At 39.3% G+C, this 15,688-nt stretch overlaps 1 protein-coding gene across 2 annotated transcripts in view; it reads left to right on the top strand.

Annotated features, from left to right (window-relative positions):
• The window catches only part of LOC147684126 (cytochrome P450 2J2-like), an 84,444-nt gene that overhangs the window by 39,603 nt on the left and 29,153 nt on the right, over window positions 1-15,688 (top strand). The window contains exons 4-8 of one of the 2 annotated variants that reach the window (XM_086944510.1): window positions 124-284; window positions 2,652-2,828; window positions 4,539-4,680; window positions 6,686-6,873; window positions 7,874-9,516. In XM_086944510.1, the coding sequence (XP_086800636.1) occupies window positions 124-284; window positions 2,652-2,828; window positions 4,539-4,680; window positions 6,686-6,873; window positions 7,874-8,074 (869 nt within the window). In that variant the 3' untranslated portion in view covers window positions 8,075-9,516. Of the gene's footprint in view, window positions 1-123; window positions 285-2,651; window positions 2,829-4,538; window positions 4,681-6,685; window positions 6,874-7,873; window positions 9,517-15,688 lie in introns of those variants that run through there. The other variant, XM_086944509.1, reaches the window with a different exon arrangement.

The following is a 15,688-nucleotide window of genomic DNA, read 5'->3' as shown; positions in this document are numbered from 1 at the left end:
GTCTGCACATCATTCACATCCATATTCTCCTTCTATTATTTTGACAGGACTTCAGATGTGGCCCTTAAGCTCTCTGGCCTTCTGGAGCATGCTCCAGTGACTCTTTCTCTTTTGTGATCACAGGGAAAAGCCTGGATCCCTCTCCGGCAATCGTCCATTCTGTCACCAACGTGATCTCTGCTGTGGTTTTTGGGCATCGCTTCTCCAGGGATGATAAAGAATTCCATCAGCTCATTGAAGCCACTGATGATGCTACTAGTAAGCTAGGCAGCATAGGGGCTCGGGTGAGTCTCACAATTGCATCATAGTCTAAGTTATTTGTTAGTCATGAGAAACACCTTGAAGTGAGATATTTGAAGGTTTGAAAAGAGGCAGATAAAAATTAAGCATGTTAATGATTGGCAGGTAAATAAGACATAGGTTTTTTTGTAATAGGTGTAGGGAGACAATCAGACGAGAAGAGGAATGGCCCTGTAGAGAAAAATTCAATGAGAAACAAAACCAGAGGGATGAGTAAGAAGCTAAATAAGGAAAACAAGAAAAGGGGAATGAGGGGGAAGCAGAAATAAAGAGGAAAATTCCATGGTAGGGGAGACAAAGAGAGAGATAGGATAAAACTCGCAAAAGACATAAGCAAGCACAGGTAGAGCACACATTGCAGCAGTAGTTGAGGAGGAACATTTGCAGGGCCTGAACAGAATAAAAGAAAAAAGGCAAATTAAAGCTAAGAATTAGATAAGTTATAGTTTCAATGTAATTTAGTACAAAATAAAAACAACCTTTCTGGAAAATATTGTTGTGACATTTACAATAAAATATGTATTTTCCTTATTTATTACAATGTCACAAAATTGGTGTTTCTAGTAGCTCAAAAGCCTAACTCATAGAAAAGTGAAAGAATCCAGCCTTTTACGATAATCTGGTGTAATGGTTTTCTGAAAACACGGCTCTTTCAGCTCACAGTTTCCTTATCCACATGCATATGGGTGCAATTTACATGATTTGAATCTGATCATTATGCATCTGGACTTGGGAACTTACAAGCACACACAAAATGGGCTTGCTTAATATCAGATGTATTATTCAAATCAAAAACTGGACTGATTTGATATTCTGCCACTGCTGCCTTTCCCACAGTATGTCATTGATGTTTCTCAATTAATTTATTTGGGATTAGCTAGGGACATAGGTGGCAAAAGCCTAGCTGTGTCCTACATAGTGTATTTGTCTTTAGTGCCACTTGCACAATATGTGTGCCCTTTTCAGTGGTTATACACAGCCATCAAATATAATAGTTGGTTTATCCCAGAGCATTTGCCCTGTTTAAAGGACAAAACACATACAGTGAAAGCACGGTAGCAACCATTTAATGCCCAGACAGCCAAATGCCAGCAATCTTGCTCCATAAAAATGAAATAACCTAGTGGCACTGGTGCACAAAGATACATTTTCTACACCTGGGAACTCAATCATGTTGTGAAGTTAACATCACAGTTACAAAGCAGATCAACAATGGGGGAAAGGAATGGAAATGGCACAACAATGGAGTTTTAAAAAGTTGAGCTATACTAGATTCACCAATAATTGAGAGTTAGGTGGACTAGAAAGTGGGGCTGGGTTAGGAAACAATAGAAATAGGAGATGTGGCACTGTTAGAGCTCTGAGAAACAACATTTGGGGAGGGGTGGGCCAGGGAGTGTTTCTGGATATGGGGGTCGCAGAAAAAGAGAGATACTGGGAATGTGTGGGAGAAAGGGGTGGCAGCAGTAGTTGAGTGTTGAACCAGGAAATGAGACAGTGACATAGAGAAAAGGTTCTGATTCTAAAGGGAAAGAATGACCACCGGTGAGTACAAGCCATGTAACAGTTTTGGGCTGGGGATGCGCAGAGTAAGGAAGAAATAGAAAGTGCACTTCCAAAATCTATAGGAATGCAGATCAACACTCTGGATGTACTCAATACATTTTACATTTATTTTGTAGAATAGGTTAACATGGACACTTTGCACTACATTTACCTATAATCAATATATTGCACACATGAAATTTCCCTCATGCACATACCTATGCCCAACCTGTGTGTTGAAATGATGTTAAACTGACAAGACCAGGATCCAGGCAGATACACAGACCATTCAGATCTGAACAAGAGGTAAAAGAGGCTTGGAAAATGTTTTAGACTCTTACTTTGTGGCCTTTATTACTAGCCTGGTGGGTGCTTCTTCAAGGAAGAGAGGGCACCTTAATTAGAGTTTGTATTTCATGTCCATGACCATTTATTTGTATATTTGTGAGGTGGCAAATCAAGGTATGGTCCACAGTGGGACCAAGTTTTAAGAAGGCAGGGCTTAATCTCAATATCTTTTCCCTAATCCCTGCATTGCATCACTGATGCTGTAAAGTTCATACTACTACATAATTCTCTTTTGTTTTATTTGTTTGATAATACACTTGCTAATTTCGGTTTGTTTTAGACACACATGCACACCCATATAAATAAGGTAATAGCTCTCCAAGTATGTAGAACGCAGCCATTCTAGAGGGAGAAATTTATTCAGAAAGTAGCCTGTCTGTCCCTATTGACTATGATTTGTTGAAGGTATTGTCAAAAAAGAAGATTTTACTTAATCAACTCCAATCCTCTCTCTCCAGCTCTTTGATGTTTTCCCCTGGCTGATGAGGCATCTTCCAGGACCTCATAACGCAATCTTTAAATCATGTGCCATTATAGAGGAATTTGTGAAGAAGGAAATCAAAAGTCACAAAGAGAATGGAATGTCTGAAGAGCCCCAGGACTTGATTGATTTCTACCAAACTAAAATATCACAAGTGAGTATTCACGGCTGCCACATTGACTGGTCTATTCTACCTCCAAAAAAATGTATCTAACATGTGGGAAACACAAGTGGCCATAAAATAAACCATGATACAATGGGTATTTTTAGGACTGTTGCTTTGAGGGATCTTATCAAACACTTGGCCTTATCACATTCTTGTTTAAATGAAATATAATACATGCCAGAGCAATTAATAAAGAAATGTAGAAGCTCCTGAGATTAGCATGGAATATCAATAGAATGTGCTCCCTCAGGGTCGCCGATCATAACCTCTGATCAGGGAGCTAATCTAAATTTGGTGGTTACTGCAAAAAGATCTGCATCTCTAGTACTGCATATGTTTCCCCTTTTATATTCCGACAGGTTTTACCAAACAAAATTCAACAGGGGATGCAAACTTTATTTCAGCCAGTAATTATCAGATGGAGTAAAGTCCATATCACTTTTTAATCTGATCTCATCAAGAAAGAAGGTATTGTGCAATGGTTTTTATCATCCACGATCCCAGAATGAAGGAGCTAATTTCAATGTATAATATACTATGGAAAATGATGTAGAGCTCTGGGTTAACAACTCTTGCATTACCTCCGTCCTTAATTTGAAATTTGGCCACAAGCCTCAGTACGGTAGCAATGTCAAATTCTTGGCACAGATCTTTGAGCACCGATCTACAAACACAGTCTCAATAAACCATTGATACCTACAGAATTATGTCAAAGACATTGCTGTAGATTTTCTAAGTGGTTGAAGTGCAATACATTTGGCACATTATAGAGCAAACACAAATCAATACATCTAACCATTTGTCCCCTTGATTGATTCCATTAAATCAATACATCTAACCCATTGTCCCCTTGATTGATTCCATTATTCTTTACTCCTTTCCTTCTTCCCTATCTGCCCTAACAATTTGAGTTTCTTATTTAATGATGCAGATATTCCTCTAACCATCCTCCTCAAACTGGAGTCACTGATTCCACGCATGCGTTTACTAAAGACCTAGAGCCTGATTCACAAAGGTAAACGTAGACCAAAAGTCTAAGTTTAGGCCTGAAGCCTAAGTTTAGACCTATAGTCTAATTTTACTACTACTTAGACTTTTGGTCTAAGTTAGACTTTTGATCCAAACTTAGACAAAAAGTCTAACTTTACTAAAAGTCTAGGTTTAGACCTGAAATCTACATTTAGACCTAAAGTCTAACTTTACTACAACTCAAGTTAGACTTTTGATCCAAACTTAGACCAAAAGTATAATTTTACTAGTAGTAAAGTTAGACTTTAGATCTAAACTTTGACTTCAGGTCTAAACTTAGACTTTTGTTCTAAGTTTACCTTTGTGAATCGGGCCCCTACTTTTCTACCTTTTCTTTTCTCTCGAGACAAGGGTAGTTCACATTCATTACCTACTCATCTAAAACTAATAGACTATAACCTTACCCTAATCTTCAATATCTAATGTTATCAATCCCTGTTTTCAAATAAAGTTTTCATTTAATTAATTGTTATTAGAAGGTTCTGGTCCTTTTCTATACAATTTGGTTCTACAATTTGATACTTTAATTTGCACAAATGCCAATAATTGAACAAGACAAAACACTTTTATGTCATTCATGAGTCACCATGGCTTATTTATGTTCAGGAAACATTATGCTCATTTAATATTTCCTATCTGCTGAATGTGAATGTTTTTTTTACAATCTAGGACTCTCAAGATATCACCTCTACGTTTGATGAGGAGAACATGATCCGCCTTGTGTCTGATTTGTTTGGAGCTGGGATGGAGACCACCACCACCGCTTTACTGTGGGCACTGCTCTACCTGGTGAATCACCCAGAAATCCAAGGTAGGATTTAGGATGAATACAATGAGTACAACAGAAGTATTTTGTTATACTTTGTGCAGTTTGAATTTAGAAGCCAAAATGTGGACATATTATGTAGATCAGCAAACCTAAGTAAATAATGTTATTTGGAGGGGCATGAAGGTCCAAATGAAGATGACTGTTTCATTGACTGTTCTGATACAAGAGCTAGGTCAGACTGTGTTCCACAAGAGTCACGGGAGCTCTAAGCAAGCACCTTTCATAGATAGTCTTGTTGATAGATTACTATGGGCATGTTTAGGGAAACAATCAATTATGTCAAATCCCTAAATACCAGAGGTAGTAGAAGTAATAGCAACCAACCTTGGCACAGTCTCTTTTTACAGCATGTGATAGCACATTACCTCTGATGATGTTGACACAGCATGATTGGATGCGAAGTATCCTGTGACACGGGGGAAGTTATTAAAACTAAGATCAGTAACGAATTACAAATAGGGCTAGTTTCGCGAAAACATTTTTTTTTTAATGCTGTTAAATTGATGTTTCAGTAACTAGCAATATATAAACCTGGGCCAAACCATTATAAGCCAAAGGGCAGAGTCTCCATAGGGCAGAAGCACTACAACAACATACACAGGTACGGGCATCATATTCTCAGGCACAACCTCAGGTATCCAAATATAGTTTAATGCTCAAGAAGAGTCACAAACTCCCACAAGTTCCCTATTACGACCTTATATTTTGTAATACATCCTTAAGTGCCAAGGCACCTCTATTTTAAGCTTAGACACAGTCCAAAATATGCAGGTGCACCTCACATACACAGAAAAAATGATTGTGTGTCAAGATCAAGCCAGTAAATTCTCCAGCATAACCATCTAATGCCAGATACAATAGTCTTCTGCCAGGGCAGAGCATAACATGCTTAGGAACAGCCTGAGCTGGCAAGACACAATCATAATATGGCAATACTGTAATATAACTATACACAGCCTCAAATGACAATATGCAGTCTGAAATATCCATCCACAAAATCCTAGGCACAACAATCATATGTTACACACAACTTTTATATTCCCAACAATAGCGGTTATATGCTCAGGGGCAGAATCTTGTGCTCGGCTCAGACACCTGTCCAAACTTAAAGCACCATACATTCAGTTATGGTTGACGTGCCCGAGCACAGTTTCAAATTGCCCTGATGCAGCAACCATCAAATGTTCTCACTAAACCACTGTATTCCAAGGAATAACCCTCATAAGCACATGCAGAGCTGCAATTGTCCAATTACAGTCACTTCAACAAGACTATCAGACATGCTACCAAAACCATCAGATGTACAGGCACATTCATAAATATGCTGAGAAAAAACTACAAATGCCCGGACAATGATTCCAATTGCCAGACACAAATTGTACATGAAGAGACACACGTATGTTTCCTTAGCCACAACAAGATAGTCAACTCACACTTACATATACATGTATTGCTTCTTATATCTGGGTATAGCCATGCACTGTGCAGATTCATAAATGGAAGGGCTACACATAGCATACTTCACATTTGACAGTCAATTCTGCATTGGAAGTACCTCATGATTTTGTTTCATAGAGGAAGACATAGACTCATGTGCTTTTATACTGGCGGAGGGGCCATCGGAACCAAAGTTAATAAACATGACTGATATTACTGGATTTATAAATCATTTACATTTTTATATTTAAGCACTATCCATTGCTAAACTTTCATTAAAAATGATAGTGACAAACATAAACAATAACATTACTAAACTGATTACCAGAAATATCAAAACACTGGTATTTGTATTAAGGATAATATTTAATTTCTTAAGGCTAGGATGGTTTAAGTGGCTTTGACTTGAGTTGAATTTAACAGAGTTATTATGACTGAGGGTTTGGGTGGACTTGAATTGAGATTTGTTAGGCAACAACTGTACTGATAATAGACACTTGTGAGTTAGAATAGGAGTATTTCTCTGACCTCTGAAAATATTTCTTTAAAGGGAAAGTTCAGAAGGAGTTGTCTGTGGTCTTTGGTGAATCTCAGGTCATCCAGTATGAGGACCGAAAGAGGGTTCCTTACACTAATGCAGTAATCCATGAGATACTACGTATAAGCAACATTGCACCCATTGGCATGCTTAGGCAGACTGTGAAGGATACGTCTTTGCAAGGGTTCAACATTGAGAAGGTATGTATGTACCAGCATTGAGGGATAACGTTTGAAGCAGAGTCATGTTATGATCTGACAATTACAGGGATTATAACATTGTGAGGTAACCTAACACAGAATACAAAGTTTACCAACTGGCAAGATGCAGGTTTACCAATATTGTGGCATGGGGGATGAAACAGACACTGTAGTCTCTATCACCAAGCATCATCAGCATGTGAAGAAGACTGTGAAGTAGATTGTGCTGGAGGAAGGGCAAAAGGATGTTTTTGCTGAGGCAATGACATTTATTTTCCAGTTAAAATTGTAATCTGGCATGGTATTAGAGTTATTGATGCAGTAGAAAAAATGAGTATTTAACCAAAGTGTGAAGAAAGATCCATGGCTAATACTGAGTGGAGTAAAAGGGTATGTGAAGGAGGATGATGATGGACAGAGGATAATCTGTACAATACGCACAGTAACACAAGAAAAGAAGAAGAAACAGCACAGTCGTGCAAATCAAAGGACATTGAAATACCCATATACATTTCCTTGTCTAAACCATACTGCATGATTAGCTAACATATATGATTACTGATGGTAGAACAACTCAACTATTCGAATTACAGTTACTTGAGAAATAAAAAGTATATAATTTCCTCTCAATGGTCTCTGATACATTCCTTATAAGGCACAGCAGATGTTTCCTTTGAGGCTGGGCTACAGCTCAATTCTATTCTCGGTAAATCATTGATTTAATATTAATACTGGTTATATCTGTGTAATATATTTTGAACTTCTTCAGGATTCTCATCCTAAGTCTGGAGTACAGCAGAATGCTGATATTGCAATGGTGCTATTCCATCTTACAACCCAAGATGTGCATATTTTGCTAAACCTAGTCATGGCTCAAAATAAATGGGGTCAATATTCTCAAAACTGATTATGAGCAGAATTGAATGTTTTCACCTTCTGTAATAAGCTTGTCAATTGAGAAAAGAGCCAACATAATTATGTCAGAATGTCTCTTTTTCAGGCAGCCTCAATTCCCTATTGCTACCTTACCTCTTTGCTTGTCGCCGACTGGTTCACTTCAATTTACTTTTGTAACCAGAAGTCATCACCTCCTCATTTCGGCCTACTGCTCATCATACAATTCCATAAATGGATTGGCACCACATGGAGAAGACCTTTAGCCCATTGTTTGCCTTGCATCACCCTAAAGAGTTGTTTTTGATCCACAACCTAGTAATTATGCAAAACAAGTTATGCCACTTCTAAAAGCATTTTGGTATGTCAAAATTAATTTGCAGCTCATGGTAATAAATAAATGGTACTCTCTTCGAAATATTTTTGTTATGCTAAGCCTCTGTACGAGCTCAGGACCTCATTGCCCCATGGAATGTTTTACATCCTACTCAATAAACATTTTGTGTCTTTTAAGTTGGAGCATAATAAAGTTGGTGATAGATATTATTTATATATTCTAAGACCTTTCCATTGAGAGCCCTATGCCTCATACTACAAGTCTAAAGGTAGGGCACACCATTCTCTTGTGAACCTTCAGAATAACATAAATCACTGGTATAGTAGGATCATTGATCGTCACATATCTACATTCATCATCGCTGAGTAAGCCTTAATTGCACTACTTCAGTAAAGTGTGAATGCAATTTAGTTTTAAGATTGTTTAAAACGCCAGTCTAACAATGACATAGCAATTTCATCACTCAATTGAACCCAAGGATTTCTATCATAATCTGAAAAGTTCAATAGCTCAAAATTCCCTCATATCTCCTCCCCCTACTATGACAGATAAGTTGTTTTTCAAACAATAAATGCTTTCCAAATATGTATCATTTGTATTCAGTCTAGAATTATCAAATTACAGTTCTAATTCCTATAAAAAATATTTATGAAATGAATTAACTGAACATGCATTTGGAAGTTTGGGGATGAATGATTTCAATTTAAACCCTTGTCTGTGTAGTGAATATATTCAGTGCCTAAAGATTGTGCAATATATTCTAGATGTGCTCCCAACAGCTTTCTTGTGTCATTAGTGTTTTACATTCCATATGATTAATTCATTTTCAGCTTTATTTTTTCCATTATTGAGATTGTAGGTAGTTTTACTTCTAAAAAGTTTAAAATTAAAAGGTAAATGTAAAAGATAGATTGTGAATGAAAGGATCTGACATGCTGGAGTGCTGTGAAAGATAATCCTTTATTAAGTATTGGAACTTCTTGTTAGTTAGGATTTTGTAAGGTAAATTCATTACTAAATTCAAGTCTCAATTTAAGTCTAGATCTTGTAATCATAATTTTTGTCTTCATGAAAGAATAATTGAGACCTTCTAGAAAAAGTCATTAAAATGGCTATTGCAAGTTGAGCCAGATGTACATAAACAGGATTCACAATGAGTGGTCTCAATTTGTGCACCAACTTATTTTTCATTCTATGGTATTTTGTAAACTGACCTATGTATTATTCAGTTGCTTTATAATATACTGAGTTTCAGTTGGTTGTAATTTGACCAACCTACGAACTAATAATGAGTTAGGTCATAAAATGCGAGCCTCTACAATTTGCTGCTATCACAGGGATATTAGCCTACTGTGGTCAGCATACCATCATGTCAGTGATTTCTTTGAAATAAAGCAATGCTTTTTTTTTAACACAGCTTGTTTTCCTTAACAAATAATTAAATGTGCTTGCAAATTAATGTTTTAAGAGTCAGCAGTGGTCCCATAGAGCATTGCCTATTTTCTAAAAATAGTTTTGGGGCAATTCACAAAGACTAAGGCTTCTTTAGAAAACCCCTTTCAATTTACAAAAGGGTTATTCCCTCCTTTGAGGCGTTAGTAAAATATTAATCTTTTGCAACCACATTTCAGTCGCAAAACATTATAAAATACCATAAGGAATTGCTATTTGGAAGAGACGAAACAGCTAATTTGCATGATTTGCTAAATCCATTTAGAAGTTCGGTAAAATATTTTCTACTCACGGTTTTAATCAATTTCAAAAACAATGTTTCTTGTTGCAAACCATGTAATTTATCATATCATAGGATTTGCAACAAGAAAATCAATAAGCACACCCATTGTTATCATATGGATGAATATAAAGAACCTGAGAATACACACATTTTTCATGCCATTTGGGGTCTGGGTGTGTGTGTGCTCATTCTGCTCTCTTACACATTTTTGTAATTCATTTACAGGGCACAGGTACCAAGTCCATCAGCCTTGTCACAGCTGCCAAAACATATTGTTCAGGTGGAAATCAACCAATCAGGATTGACTAGTCCCCTTTAAAATAGCAAATCAGAGCATATCTTTACACCAACTTTCGAAATATACAATTATTTTTAAACTTAATTTCTCTAAAACTACTGAACAGATGTATACCAAATCACAAAAAACACAATCTGGGGACCAAGATCATGCTTCCTGTCAAATCTGGTTTAATTCCATTTAGCACTTTTTGCTGTAGCCCGTCTTTTTTCTCGCTCTCTGAGGTGGATGAACTTTTTTTTGGCGTTTTGTGAAGACTCTGCAAACATGGGCATTGTTATTAGCAAACCAAAAGCCCTTTCTCTATTAAAATATAAACATATATATTACCTACAGGTGGTCTCCAGTAGGTAGTAATAGCTGACCCAAAGTTTCCATAGGAAAAGCGTTTTTTATTTTGCCAATAACTTTAGAGCCGCTTGAACGAATCTCCATGAACTTTCCATATAACTTTCCCTTTTTGGTTCAGCTGCTGCGTTGAAAGTTTTGGGGTGATCCAATTTTAACATTCTGCACATAGCCGCTACTTTCTGTCTTTTACCCCCATCATTTAACCCGCATATATTGATTGTAGTAATTCTTAATGCCATCTGCTTTTATAAAAAAAACCAAAAAACAAATCCTCAAGATATTTTCCTGCCACCTTTGTGTGTCTACATACCTTTTTATTTTGTGCTGTACAAAACCTTATCTCTTCACCACCCCCTTCCTGCCCCCCCTCCCCCAACCCCCCCTTTCCCCCCCTCCCCTTGCTAGCCCCCCCCCTGTCACAGGCAAATAGGTCAATTTTGACCTATGTGTGGCTGCGTGCTACTGTAGTGTCGCTTTCCTTCTCCCACCCTAGTTAACCATATTACCATCGTGAAACCCAATATACAGTATGCCTAATATTTTCCTTATTTAACCTATGCTGGTTCTGATTCCTTGCTCTTCCTGCCTTTCTGAAGCTCTGTAATCTCTGCAAGATATTCTCCTGCTTTTACTTCCGAGAAAAACATTCTGATGCGGCCCCTAGTAACCACTTCTAACTTAGATGGATACATCAAGTATGCTTCTGAGCCCTGTCGTTGAAAAGGAGTGATAAGCTGTCTCAGTTTCCACCTCCTTTCCACGGTAGTATGGCAGAAGTCGGGCCTCGTAAAAAAAGTAATCCCCTCAACTGATTTTTTCCTCTCTGGTCTTGCAGTCTCAAAGATTTCCTGCCTAGCCAAAAAATTTCCAAAAAAGACCAGCATTGCCCTAGGCAATCCATTCTGGTTACTGCTGTTTTGGTTACTGCCTCTTCCCCCCTTCTGCATTAATGGAAATCTATGCGCTCTCTGCACTTCGACTTCCCACTGCCACTGCGCCTCTGGGTATGCATCTTTTAACAGTTTAACCATAAACCCCCTTGGGTCCTTCCCTTCCAGTCCCTCCTCTATGCCTAGAAAGTGTAGATTGTTCCGTCTTTGGCGATTCTCGAAATCTTCCAGCTTCCACTGCAAGTCTTCGATCACCTTCCCTTGTTCTGTTCTTGCATTCTGCCAATCTGTAACCTCATCCTCTAATTTCCCAGTTCTTTCTTCTACTTGTTCCACTCTATTTTCAACTTCCTGATATTTTCTGTTCATTTTCCTGATGCTCGCTTGTATTTTCTTTGTATCCTGCCTTGCTCGTCTGCTTTCTAAGCGAGCTTCTAAGTGCATTTGCTTCAGCATAGAGAACATCCCATCCAAAGTTGCTTGAGGCGGGATATCATTTAACTCATTAGGGGCATTTAAGGGATAAGTCTCGGGTGCCACTCCCAGATCTTGATCCTGGTAAATTTTGGAAGCACTACCATAGTCCCATAACAGCTTCCTGTTGTACTTGTTGCTGCTCTGTCCATCTCTCTGTCACGCCTTATCATTGTTCTTCTTCTTCTCTTTTGTGTTTCCCTGTTTCTGTGCTCACTAGAGAGGGATCTTTCAGACTCTGTCCCAGATGATAGGTCTGTGTTAGTGTCCTCTTCCTCTGAACCCAGCAATGAAGAGTCTGACCCCTCAGTCACGGAGTAAAACTTTTCCCTCTCCGGGGAGCATACTCTCCTCCCTTTTGCCCCCTTTGTTATGTGGCTCTGAATACTTTTCATACTGCCCCAGGTAGACTGTATCATTACACTGCTGTCCATGGGTGTTGGCGCTAGATTTACTTCATTCAAAGCTTCGAGCATTTGGGCAGTGTTAATGTTTGTTTCAAATGTTTCCTTTGATTGGGTATTACTAAGCTTACTTGCGTTATCCACCGTCTTTGATCCTGCTTCTCCGCCTGCATTAACGTCTTTGTTCGTGCTGGCGTCCTCGACAGCCACCTTGACAGCCTCCGCTGCATTCTCCAGCCCCTGTGCATCTCCCGCTAGAGGCGTGAGCGTTTCAGGCCCCGGTTGCTTAGCAACCGCCGTGCTTGCGTCCTCGCGGTCAGCGAGGAGAGTTTCCGCGTTCGGTCTTGAGTTTGGATCCGAGGCACCTCCAGCGGCCGGGGTTAACTGCTGATTTCTTCCAGCGAAAGCCTCTGTCACAGTGGGTTGCCGCCGATCCTTGCCAGCGGCAGGTACAGTAATCGCATGCTTTGCTGTTCCACTTTCGGAGTGAGAGCGCCTCTGTTGTGCCTGCGCTTTACCTCCAGGAGTCTCCGGTTGTGTTGCTTGCGAGGCTGTCTTAATCTCCGCTTTAGAATCAGCCTTTTCTTTGTCTTTATCCTTAGCAGGTCTCTCGCTCTTCTTGAGCTGCGTTTTCTGGGAAGATATCATATGTCTGCAGGAAACACATGTGAGGGGGAAGGATAGGTATCTTATGGATCAGCTAGGGTTTGATGTATTAGCACACACGCACCAAGATACTAAAACAAAAGGAGTGGCCATACTGGCAAAAAAAGGTTTGATGAAAGTAGAGAGAAAGAAGGAAGACGTGGATGGTAGATGGGTGATGATAGAAGGAGAAATAGCCGGATGCCGCTACACAATTGTTTCTGTATATGGTTCCAATGAAGACGAACCTGATTTATTTGATTATCTAGATACCGAATTGCCGCTATGGACTGAACCTATAATTGTATGTGGAGATTTCAACATCAATGGGCTAACAGGGTTGGGTATGAGGGGAGGGGGGATGAAGGGCGAGCGCAAGAAGAGAGTAAGAAAAGCCATTGTCAATCTAATGAATAATAATGCGTTGGTAGACGTTTGGGCGGCATACAATCCTATAGGGACAGGTAGTACTTTTTATTCGGCCCCTCATAAAAGCATAGCCAGATTAGACTACTTCTTAGTCTCCAGTCCATTAGTATCAGAACTGAAAATAGAAATATTACCTCGAGTTTCCTCAGATCATAATCCACTGGTGTTGACTATCTCCCGGAACCGCAATATTAGTCACAAAGAGTACTATTGGACATTTGAAAGAGGGTTGTTCAGAGAAGATGACTATGTTAGTAGAATGAAGGTATGGATTACACAGTTCTGGGAGGTAAACAGAGGTACGGCAACCGCAGGCATGGTTTGGGATGCATTCAAAGGGGGGAAACACTGGCTTATACTCTACATAGGAGTAAAAAGGAGAAAATGGAGTTAGCCAGTAGGCTACAGGTTTTAAGGAACCTAGAACAACAGCTTATCCAGCATGTTATAAATCAAGAACCTCTTGAGTAGGTCTTACTAGAAATAGAATTGAAGAAGGCAGAAACTGGGGAAAGATTAGCTAATAAAGCTGCGGCTAATTACTTGGCAAAAAAAGAAAAGTGCCACGAGTTCAACGAGAGGGTTGGACACATGCTCGCAGTGCGTACTAGGCAAGACCTGGCAGCTGGGGAAATTAAAGAAATTAAGAATAAATGTGGGAAGGTTGTAACCAAGGTGGAAGAGGTGAGGGAGGTGTTTAGAGAGTTTTATTCTGAATTATATGATCAAGACGTGAGTAGTAAGGGAGACGAGATAGAGGACTATTTGGCTAGCATCCCACACAAGGAATTGTCCTTGGAAGATAAAAGACTCTAGAGGCACCACTAATGCTGAGTGAACTACATAATGCAGTATCAAAACTCCCCCCGGGGAAGGCCGCAGGACCTGACCAGATACCGGCAGAATTTTATAGGACGTTTTGGGATACACTAGGGATAGACATGTTGGAAACTTTAAGGCATGCACAGATAGGGGAGAATACACCACAGTCATGGGCTGGTGCAAGTATAGTAGTTATTTTAAAGAAGAATAAACCACATCTGGATCCTGGCTCTTATAGGCCGATCACGCTTATGAACGCAGATGCAAAAATATACTCTAAGGCTTTATCACAAAGACTCAGTAGAGTAATTGAGGGGCTGGTATACACAACACAGCATGGTTTCATACCAGGTAAAGGGACTACGGAACACACAAGGAGAATGATCACCATATTGGATGTCACGGGAGCTGCAGGAGACCCTGCCTCAGCCATCTTTTTGGATGCAGAGAAGGCCTTTGACAGGGTCTCCTGGTGCTATTTGTGGAAAGCCTTGGAGTGGTTTGGGATTGGCACAGGTTATATACAGGCTATAAAGGCGTTATATGCAGCTCCAACAGCTAAAGTGAGGATTAATAGAGGGTATACAGAGGATATACATATAAAGCGTGGTACAAGACAGGGTTGCCCGGCCTCACCACTGTTATTCGCCCTATATCTAGACTCTTTTTTGCGAAGGCTAGAAGGAAACTCGAAGATTCTCCCGATTGGTTTACATGGCTATGCATATAAGACACTTGCATATGCGGATGACGTGGCAGTGGTCACACCGGATCCAGGGTCAGCCATTATTGAAATCGAACAGGAGGCTACACTTTTTGGCACATTTTCAGGGTACTCACTAAATAAAGGAAAAACACAAATAATTAAAAATAACTGGGTAAACTATCATGATATAAGAATAGCACCTGAAGTCACTTATTTAGGGGTGAAGATCACATCCGAGTTAGATAGTTTAGTTGAAATCAATATGAGACCACTGTTGGAGAAAATTAAAACAAACACAGAAAGAATGAATAACTTGCATCTGACCTTAATGGGTCGAATAAATGTCATTAAAATGATAACATTCCCTAAAGTGCTGTATTTACTCAGATCCATACCCCTATATTTTGAAAATGGTTGGTTTAGCAAATTAGAATTGATTTTGAATAAATTCATCTGGGTGAAAGGGAAAACAAGAAGAGCATACAGACATTTGACGGTAGATAGGGAAAAAGGGGGCTGGGGAGCACCAGACTTTAGGCTCTATTACTGGGCTGCGGTATTACAATACAGTAAGGTGTTAATAGGAGGGGGAGGTCTGGAGCAACCAACGGATAGTGAGGTGGGCTTACCTAATGTGTATGCCGTATTGCTGGGGGAGGAAGCTGAGAATGGGTTTTTCAATACTACTGAATTCACGTATTTCAAACACACGAGATTTAAGACGTTGAATGCAGTATATAGGGTGTGGAAAGGAGTGGCTAAAAAATTAGGGCTAGGCAGATTTAATATCTATACAAGATTGTACACAAATAGCTCATTGCCGAGGGAGA

Source organism: Lissotriton vulgaris, chromosome 11, assembly GCF_964263255.1.
Source record: "Lissotriton vulgaris chromosome 11, aLisVul1.2, whole genome shotgun sequence".
In the NCBI taxonomy this organism is placed as follows: Eukaryota; Metazoa; Chordata; class Amphibia; order Caudata; family Salamandridae; genus Lissotriton; species Lissotriton vulgaris.
The sequence above is the reverse complement of the archived record's forward strand: the minus strand, read 5'-3'. Positions and strand labels throughout refer to the sequence as shown.